Consider the following 10,000-nt stretch of genomic DNA (forward strand, 5'->3'; position numbering starts at 1 on the left):
GGGAGAGATGGGGGCTGGGGAGAGATGGGGACTGGGGAGAGATGGGGGCTGGGGAGAGATGGGGACTGGAGAGAGATGGGGACTGGGGAGAGATGGGGGCTGGGGAGAGATGGGGACTGGAGAGAGATGGGGACTGGGGAGAAATGGGGGCTTGGTAGAGATGGGGACTGGGGAGAGATGGGCACTGGGATGAGATGGGGACTGGGGTGAGATGAGGGCTGGGGAGAGATGGGAACTGGGGAGAGATGGGGACTGGGGTGAGATGGGGACTGGGGAGAGATGGGGGCTGGGGAGAGATGGGGACTGGGGAGAGATGGGGGATTGGTAGAGATGGGGACTGGGGAGAGATGGGGACTGGAGAGAGATGGGGACTGGGGAGAGATGGGGGCTTGGTAGAGATGGGGACTGGGGAGAGATGGGGACTGGGATGAGATGGGGACTGGGGAGAGATGAGGGCTGGGGAGAGATGGGAACTGGGGAGAGATGGGGACTGGGTAGAGATGGGGACTGGGGTGAGATGGGGGCTGGGGAGAGATGGGGACTGGGGAGAGATGGGGGCTTGGTAGAGATGGGGACTGGGGAGAGATGGGGACTGGGGAGAAATGGGGACTGGGGAGAGATGGAGACAGGGGATAGATGGGGACTGGGGAGAGATGGGGGCTGGGGAGAGATGGGGACTGGGGAGAGATGGGGGCTGGGGAGAGATGGGGACTGGAGAGAGATGGGGACTGGGGAGAAATGGGGGCTTGGAAGAGATGGAGACTGGGGAGAGATGGGGACTGGGATGAGATGGGGACTGGGGTGAGATGAGGGCTGGGGAGAGATGGGAACTGGGGAGAGATGGGGACTGGGGTGAGATGGGGACTGGGGAGAGATGGGGGCTGGGGAGAGATGGGAACTGGGGAGAGATGGGGGATTGGTAGAGATGGGGACTGGGGAGAGATGGGGACTGGGGAGAAATGGGGACTGGGGAGAGATGGGGACAGGGGAGAGATGGGGACTGGGGAGAGACGGGGGCTGGGGAGAGATGGGGACTGGGGAGAGATGGGGACTGGGGAGAGATGGGGGCTGGGGAGAGATGGGGACTGGGGAGAGATGGGGACTGGGGAGAGATGGGGACTGGGGAGAGATGGGAGCTGGGGAGAGATGGGAACTGGGGAGAGATGGGGACTGGGGTGAGATGGGGACTGGGGAGAGATGGGGGCTGGGGAGAGATGAGGACTGGGGAGAAATGGGGACTGGGGAGAGATGGGGACAGGGGAGAGATGGGGACTGGGGAGAGATTGGGGCTGGGGAGAGATGGGGACTGGGGAGAGATGGGGGCTGGGGAGAGATGGGGACTGGAGAGAGATGGGGACTGGGGAGAAATGGGGGCTTGGTAGAGATGGGGACTGGGGAGAGATGGGCACTGGGATGAGATGGGGACTGGGGTGAGATGAGGGCTGGGGAGAGATGGGAACTGGGGAGAGATGGGGACTGGGGTGAGATGGGGACTGGGGAGAGATGGGGGCTGGGGAGAGATGGGGACTGGGGAGAGATGGGGGATTGGTAGAGATGGGGACTGGGGAGAGATGGGGACTGGGGAGAAATGGGGACTGGGGAGAGATGGGGACAGGGGAGAGATGGGGACTGGGGAGAGATGGGGGCTGGAGAGAGATGGGGACTGGGGAGAGATGGGGACTGGGGAGAGATGGGGGCTGGGGAGAGATGGGGACTGGAGAGAGATGGGGACTGGGGAGAGATGGGGGCTTGGTAGAGATGGGGACTGGGGAGAGATGGGGACTGGGATGAGATGGGGACTGGGGAGAGATGAGGGCTGGGGAGAGATGGGAACTGGGGAGAGATGGGGACTGGGGAGAGATGGGGACTGGGGTGAGATGGGGGCTGGGGAGAGATGGGGACTGGGGAGAGATGGGGGCTTGGTAGAGATGGGGACTGGGGAGAGATGGGGACTGGGGAGAAATGGGGGCTTGGAAGAGATTTAGACTGGGGAGAGATGGGGACTGGGATGAGATGGGGACTGGGGTGAGATGAGGGCTGGGGAGAGATGGGAACTGGGGAGAGATGGGGACTGGGGTGAGATGGGGACTGGGGAGAGATGGAGACTGGGGAGAGATGGGGGCTGGGGAGAGATGGGGACTGGGGAGAGATGGGGGATTGGTAGAGATGGGGACTGGGGAGAGATGGGGACTGGGGAGAAATGGGGACTGGGGAGAGATGGGGACAGGGGAGAGATGGGGACTGGGGAGAGACGGGGGCTGGGGAGAGACGGGGACTGGGGAGAGATGGGGACTGGGGAGAGATGGGGGCTGGGGAGAGATGGGGACTGGGGAGAGATGGGGACTGGGGAGAGATGGGGGCTGGGGAGAGATGGGAACTGGGGAGAGATGGGGACTGGGGTGAGATGGGGACTGGGGAGAGATGGGGGCTGGGGAGAGATGGGGACTGGGGAGAGATGGGGGCTGGGGAGAGATGGGAACTGGGGAGAGATGGGGACTGGGGTGAGATGGGGACTGGGGAGAGATGGGGGCTGGGGAGAGATGGGGACTGGGGAGAGATGGGGGCTGGGGAGAGATGGGGACTGGAGAGAGATGGGGACTGGGGTGAGAAGGGGGCTTGGGAGAGATGGGGACTGGGGAGAGATGGGGACTTGAGAGAGAGGGGGGGCTGGGATGGGCCACAGAGGGGGTTCTAGGGAGAAGCAGCAGGGGGTTCTAAAGGGGAGGAGATGGGGATGATTGGGGTCTCCTGTGACCTGGATCAAGGGCAGGTCTGGGGCAGGAACGGGCTGGCTGGGCTGGCAGGACGCCCACCGGGGTGTGTTTGTGACCACTGGTGTGTGTGTGTGGCCGTCAGGGACATGTAGACCCAGAGACCGAAACCCTTACCAGACAGAGTGGAGGGTTGCAGACCCAGTGAACTCTGACCTCTGTTGGCCCTGTTGTCTCTACTCACACAATACATGGACAATATGCAGATATACACACACACACACACACACACACACACACACACACACACTCCTGTACTCAGACACAAACCCAGACATACATGGACAAATGCATGCACTTTTCTCTCTATCTATCTCATATCTATATATCATATCTTTCTCTCTATCTCTCATATCTATCTCTCTACTTATCTCTCTCTATCTCTCATATCTACCTCTCTCTCTTTCTGTTCTTCACACATGGCTCGTGATTTATTTGTCTAGTTCATTGTCCGCTGCCAGGGCCGTCTCTGTGTTGTGTCTGCTACCTCCCTCCCTCAAGGCAGCTGGTCCAGAGGACTTCCTCATGGGGGGGAGGTCCCTTCATACTGGAAAACCAACACAATGAAAACACCAGTTAGCAGTGAAACCTTGCAGAGAGAGAGAGAGGACGAGTGAAGGAGACACCATTAACCAGACCTACACTTATATTGACCCACGGATGCTAAAAAACATTCCTACTGCAGAGTTCAAAGTGCAAGAGCTGACGACGGACGGGAAGGGGGAGGGAGGGGGAATGAGAGGAGAGGTGGGGTTCTCCCCCGTCCTCTAGCCAGCTGGACCACTGGTCTCCCCTCTCCACAGACGTCCTCCCTGGTCCCTCCCCCTCTCTCTGGTAGTCTGCTAGGATCGTCTCATCCAGGGTCAGCCAGTTCTTAACCAGGGTGTCTGGGTTTCCGTCCTCTACTCTACTACTGCTGTAGAGTCTCAGGGGCTTCAGGAGAAAGGGAAGAAGACCAGACAGAGCAGTGGGACGCACATGAATACACACACACACACACACACACACACACACACACACACACACACACACACACACATACATACACACACACACACACATACACACACACACACACACATAAACTCAATAACTGTACATCTGTCCCGCCTTCTCTCCTCCTGGCAGACGAAAATAGAAGCTACCAGTCACTTAGAGCAGTTGTAACAGATGACCCATGTTAGGAAGACATGATGGTGTGAGGTGACACACACACCAGGAACTTTGAAAGGGTCAAGTTCATTGTTTTCCTTTGAGATGTTTTTGATTCCATAAGTTCCTATATTCTCTGTAAACGTGCAGCACGACAGCTCAGTAAACGTTTGGGAGAGTGTAACTCGTCTGGGAATGATCCTAACTGTGTCATTATAACTATTATTATGATAAATATGAATAGTCTGATTCTAATCGTGTTTATTGTCATAGCAACTTTGGGGGGAGGGGGGGGCTAGTGAGTGTTGTTATTTACATGGTAAGGAGATGAAGGGGCCGTAATAACGGTCCGCGTTCTCCATGTGAATGTGATCGTTCTTTTATTCAGACCAGAGCTGGTGGGGGGAGGGGGGGGGGGGGGGGGGGGGCATTGTCTGGGGGGGCCAGTCCAGGCTGATCAACATATATAAATCTCTTTCAAACTGCCCTCCCTTTCAATCGAAGACCCTTCCAGACATATGTGTACATATGCATGTGTGTGTGTGTGTGTGTGTGTGTGTGTGTGTGTGTATGCATGTGTGTGTGTATGCATGTGTGTGTGTGTGTGTATGCATGTGTGTGTGTGTATGCATGTGCGTGTGTGTATGCATGTGTGTGTATGTATGCATGTGTGTGTGTGTGTATGCATGTGTGTGTGTATGCATGTGTGTATGCATGTGTGTGTGTGTGTATGCAAGTGTGTGTATGCATGTGTGTGTGTGTGTATGCATGCGTGTGTGTATGCATGTGTGTGTATGCATGCGTGTGTGTATGCATGTGTGTGTATGCATGCGTGTGTGTGTATGCATGTGTGTGTATGCATGTGTGTGTGTGTGTCTGTGTATGCATGTGTGTGTGTGTGTGTGTGTGTGTGTGTTGTCCTAGCCTATTAGCGTATTAAGTGTTGCTGAATAATAGTATCCTTCAATAAAGAAGAGAAGGGGGGTGTTGGTGGTTGGGGGGGGGGGGGGGGGGGGGGGCCCCGTTCCCAGACACACACTGACCTTTCCAACCAGACAGGGATAGGGGGCCAAGGAGAGGGTGGAGGGGAGGGGGTTGTATCATGGACTCTGAACCAGCCCAGTTCCCTCTGTCCTGCTGAGTTTGGCCTGGTGTCCCCCCTCCCCACACCCCTCCTCATCCCTCTCTCCTCTCCTCTTTTGTTGGACTCTGTCATTGTGTTCCTGTGAGGGGAGCGTTCTGTATGCGTAAAGGGGCTCACAGGGCCTGGCAGCTTTGGACCTTTGCAAATCAATTTGTCTGAGCTGGCGAGGAGGCCGTCCCACACTGAAGAACAGAGGAGCAGGGTAGCGGGGAGAAGATGGGGGACCCCCCGAAAAATGTACCTCTCTCTCCCCCTCTGACATCACAGCATTCTTCACCACTCCAGTGTAAACAGCATCCGTCCAATGAGAACCGTTCAGCTAATGAGGTGGTAATAATATAATTATAGCCACTGTATTTCCCCGTTCAGGTCAGTAAGGCCATGCTGTTGGTTCTATTTCTATCGGCAATTAGATTTGAGGTAATAAAGGGATGATTTACGAGCTATTGATATTGACCTATAGGGTGGATCCTAGCCATGGCCTGGACTAGAAGTTTTAGTTTTAGTTCTAGTTTTGTTGAAAACAATCGCCCCTATGTGATCACTCTCAAAGCGGAGACATACAAGGGATACAAGGGATGTATATCTCAGTCCCTCCCTCTCTTTCTTCCTCCCTCCTTTCCTCCCCCTCCCTCTATATCTCAGTCCCTCCCTCCCATACTCCCCCTCCCTCTATATCTCAGTCCCTCCCTCCCGTCCTCCCCCTCCCTCTATATCTCAGTCCCTGCCTCTCTTTCTCCCTCCCTTCCTCCCCCTGCCTCTATATCTCAGTCCCTCCCTTCCGTCCTCCCCCTCCCTCTATATCTCAGTCCCTGCCTCTCTTTCTCCCTCCCTCCCTCCCTTCCTCCCCCTGCCTCTATATCTCAGTCCCTCTTTCTATATCTCAGTACCTCCCTCTATATCTCTGTCCCTCCCTCCCTCCCCCTCCCTCTCTCTCTCTCTCTCTCTCTCTCTCTCTCTCTCTCTCTCTCTCTCTCTCTCTCTCTCTCCAGACAGACCCAGCCTCCCTCCTCCCTCCTCCCTAAGGTACACAGGCATTAAGCATGTGTGCTGGTCGATGATCAATACTTGTCACTCTGCTCTGGTCACGCCTTGTTTCTGTATACCCCTGGCCCCCCTGAGCACAATGGTAGTCTCTGACCGTCACACACACACACATGCACGCATGCACACACACACATATGCACAGATGTACGGGGTGGATAGGCCCAGACAGCTGGGGTCAGGCCACAAGGCCAAGGTCTCTCCACCTCTATCCCTCCCTTACACGTCAACTCTCTGACCAGTCAGGAACAGGGGGTGGGGGTGGGGTGGGTCGATGGCTGGAGGTAATGGGAGGGAGGGGCTAAACGAGTGGTTCACCATCATCAATAACTAGTGGATGGTGTAGATGCCTTGTATGCATCAAACAGTTACAGCACCCCTGAGCAGTTCAGAGGTGATGGTGCCGATTCTGAACTGTCCTGACTACTATTTCAACAGTTACTTTTCGTGCTTAAAAAAATGTGGTCAACTACCAAGGGTGTGTTTCAAGACATTACAAACATCCTTATTACGTAAACCTTGGCTCATATACAGCAGTATATTACAATATCCTCCAGCCTTCCTCGGTAGCCAGAGAAGACAAGGAAGGAGAGAAGAGAGAGGGAGAGAGGGAGGGAGAAAAAGAGTAAAGAGTAAAGAAAAAGAGAAGCCAGCTTCCTCACAGTGTCTGAGGGGATTTCACTCATTTACCAAGAAGGGTTTTTCACTTATTTTATTTTTTCTCGCTCTCCTCTCGCCTCTCTTTGTCTCTTTCTCTCTTCTCTCTCCTCTCTTCTCTCTCCTCTCTTTCTCTCTTCTCTCTTCTCTCGCCTCTCTTTCTCTCTTCTCTCTTCTCTCTTCTCTCTCCTCTCTCCTCTCTTTCTCTCTTCTCTCTTTCTCTCTTCTCTCTCCTCTCTTCTCTCTCCTCTCTTTCTCTCTTCTCTCTCCTCTCGCCTCTCTTTCTCTCTTCTCTCTCCTCTCGCCTCTCTTTCTCTCTTCTCTCTCCTCTCTTCTCTCTCCTCTCTTCTCTCTCCTCTCTTTCTCTCTTCTCTCTTCTCTCTCCTCTCTTCTCTCTTCTCTCTTCTCTCTCCTCTCTTTCTCTCTTCTCTTTTCTCTCTCCTCTCTTCTCTCTTCTCTCTCCTCTCTCCTCTCTTTCTCTCTTCTCTCTTTCTCTCTTCTCTCTCCTCTCTTCTCTCTTCTCTCTCCTCTCTTTCTCTCTTCTCTCTTCTCTCTCCTCTCTTCTCTCTTCTCTCTCCTCTCGCCTCTCTTTCTCTCTTCTCTCTTTCTCTCTTCTCTCTCCTCTCTTCTCTCTCCTCTCGCCTCTCTTTCTCTCTTCTCTCTCCTCTCGCCTCTCTTTCTCTCTTCTCTCTCCTCTCGCCTCTCTTTCTCTCTTCTCTCTCCTCTCTCCTCTCTTTCTCTCTTCTCTCTTTCTCTCTTCTCTCTCCTCTCTTCTCTCTCCTCTCGCCTCTCTTTCTCTCTTCTCTCTTTCTCTCTTCTCTCTCCTCTCTTCTCTCTCCTCTCGCCTCTCTTTCTCTCTTCTCTCTTCTCTCTCCTCTCTTCTCTCTTCTCTCTTCTCTCTCCTCCCTTTCTCTCTTCTCTCTTTCTCTCTTCTCTCTCCTCTCTTCTCTCTTCTCTCTCCTCTCTTCTCTCTTCTCTCTCCTCTCGCCTCTCGCCTCTCTTTCTCTCTTCTCTCTTCTCTCTCCTCTCTTCTCTCTTCTCTCTCCTCTCTTTCTCTCTTTCTCTCTTCTCTCTTCTCTCTCCTCTCTTCTCTCTTCTCTCTCCTCTCTCCTCTCTTTCTCTCTTCTCTCTTTCTCTCTTCTCTCTCCTCTCTTCTCTCTTCTCTCTCCTCTCTTTCTCTCTTCTCTCTTTCTCTCTCCTCTCTTCTCTCTTCTCTCTCCTCTCGCCTCTCTTTCTCTCTCCTCTCTTTCTCTCTTCTCTCTCCTCTCTTCTCTCTCCTCTCGCCTCTCTTTCTCTCTTCTCTCTTTCTCTCTTCTCTCTCCTCTCTTCTCTCTCCTCTCGCCTCTCTTTCTCTCTTCTCTCTTTCTCTCTTCTCTCTCCTCTCTTCTCTCTTCTCTCTCCTCTCTTCTCTCTCCTCTCTTTCTTTCTTCTCTCTCCTCTCTTCTCTCTTCTCTCTCCTCTCTTCTCTCTCCTTTCACCTCTCTTTCTCTCTTCTCTCTTTCTCTCTTCTCTCTCCTCTCTTCTCTCTCCTCTCTTTCTCTCTTCTCTCTCCTCTCTTCTCCCTTCTCTCTTCTCTCTCTCTTCTCTCGCCTGTCTTTCTCTCTCCTCTCTTTCTCTCTTCTCTCTCCTCTCTTCTCTCTTCTCTCTTCTCTCCTCTCTTTCTCTCTTCTCTCTTTCTCTCTTCTCTCTTCTCTCTCCTCTCTTCTCTCTTCTCTCTCCTCTCTTCTCTCTTCTCTCTCCTCTCGCCTCTCGCCTCTCTTTCTCTCTTCTCTCTTCTCTCTCCTCTCTTCTCTCTTCTCTCTTCTCTCTCCTCTCTTTCTCTCTTCTCTCTCCTCTCTTCTCTCTTCTCTCTCCTCTCTCCTCTCTTTCTCTCTTCTCTCTTTCTCTCTTCTCTCTTCTCTCTTCTCTCTCCTCTCTTTCTCTCTTCTCTCTTTCTCTCTCCTCTCTTCTCTCTTCTCTCTCCTCTCGCCTCTCTTTCTCTCTTCTCTCTTTCTCTCTTCTCTCTCCTCTCTTCTCTCTCCTCTCACCTCTCTTTCTCTCTTCTCTCTTTCTCTCTTCTCTCTCCTCTCTTCTCTCTTCTCTCTCCTCTCTTCTCTCTCCTCTCTTTCTTTCTTCTCTCTCCTCTCTTCTCTCTTCTCTCTCCTCTCTTCTCTCTCCTCTCGCCTCTTTTTCTCTCTTCTCTCTTTCTCTCTTCTCTCTCCTCTCTTCTCTCTCCTCTCTTTCTCTCTTCTCTCTCCTCTCTTCTCTCTTCTCTCGCCTGTCTTTCTCTCGCCTCTCTTTCTCTCTCCTCTCTTTCTCTCTTCTCTCTTCTCTCTCCTCTCTTTCTCTCTTCTCTCTTTCTCTCTTCTCTCTCCTCTCTTTCTCTCTTCTCTCTTCTCTCTCCTCTCTTTCTCTCTCCTCTCTTTCTCTCTCTCTCTTCTCTCGCCTGTCTTTCTCTCTCCTCTCTTTCTCTCTTCTCTCTTCTCTCTCCTCTCTTTCTCTCTCTCTCTTCTCTCGCCTGTCTTTCTCTCTCCTCTCTTTCTCTCTCCTCTCTTTCTCTCTTCTCTCGCCTGTCTTTCTCTCTCCTCTCTTTCTCTCTCCTCTCTCCTCTCTCCTCTCCTCTTTCCTCTCTCCCTCTCCTTTTCTTTCCTGACACCAGAGACCCTTGGTCGGCCAAGTCTCTGAGATAAGGAAGTAGAGGGCCAAGTTTACCACAACAGATAAGACCTAATTGAGGGGTAATAAAAAGATAAAGGAAAGGAGGAGAGGAAGACTGAGGGAAGACAACGGAGGGAATTGAGACGCCTGAGAAATGATTGATTGGAGCGTTGACACTTTGACTCATATCTTACAGATATCAGCAACAGCTTGGCTCAGACTCAAGTCACCGTCAAGACTACTCTGCAATTGTGTGCGTGTGCGTGTGTGTGTGTGTGTGTCCGTATGTGTGTGTGTCCGTATGTGTGTGTTTGTAGGTGTGTGTACACACTATGTGCTCTAGCTAGCATACCAGACAACCAACCATTAGGACAAACTACGAACACCAGCCTAGACCTGCTGGTTGTAAAGTACAGAGCTGACTGTTTCTACCAGTTTGTAAGCTATGTAATCAGAAGGTTAATTATATACCTGTATAGGCTATTATGCTGGCTTATAATGTTCACTGACATTTATTTGGTCATATTGTTAACAAAAACATTACCGGAACAAATACTTTGATTTAAGGACCAATTATTTCACAAATGACTTTGGG

At 52.5% G+C, this 10,000-nt stretch overlaps 1 protein-coding gene across 1 annotated transcript; it reads right to left on the minus strand.

The window, feature by feature from the left end:
- Nucleotides 1-3,313: 3,313 nt before the first annotated feature.
- LOC118938532 (trichohyalin-like) lies at nt 3,314-9,252 on the minus strand (the record flags this gene model as incomplete). The annotated part of the gene is made up of 8 exons (XM_036942597.1): nt 3,314-3,318; nt 3,452-3,704; nt 7,092-7,267; nt 7,411-7,531; nt 7,757-8,075; nt 8,247-8,472; nt 8,522-8,886; nt 9,026-9,252. Coding segments are annotated over 8 exons (1,692 nt in total), but the record flags the coding sequence as incomplete, so codon positions are not given.
- Between the last annotated feature and the right edge of the window lie 748 nt (nt 9,253-10,000).

Source organism: Oncorhynchus mykiss, chromosome 13 (genome assembly GCF_013265735.2).
Source record: "Oncorhynchus mykiss isolate Arlee chromosome 13, USDA_OmykA_1.1, whole genome shotgun sequence".
In the NCBI taxonomy this organism is placed as follows: Eukaryota; Metazoa; Chordata; class Actinopteri; order Salmoniformes; family Salmonidae; genus Oncorhynchus; species Oncorhynchus mykiss.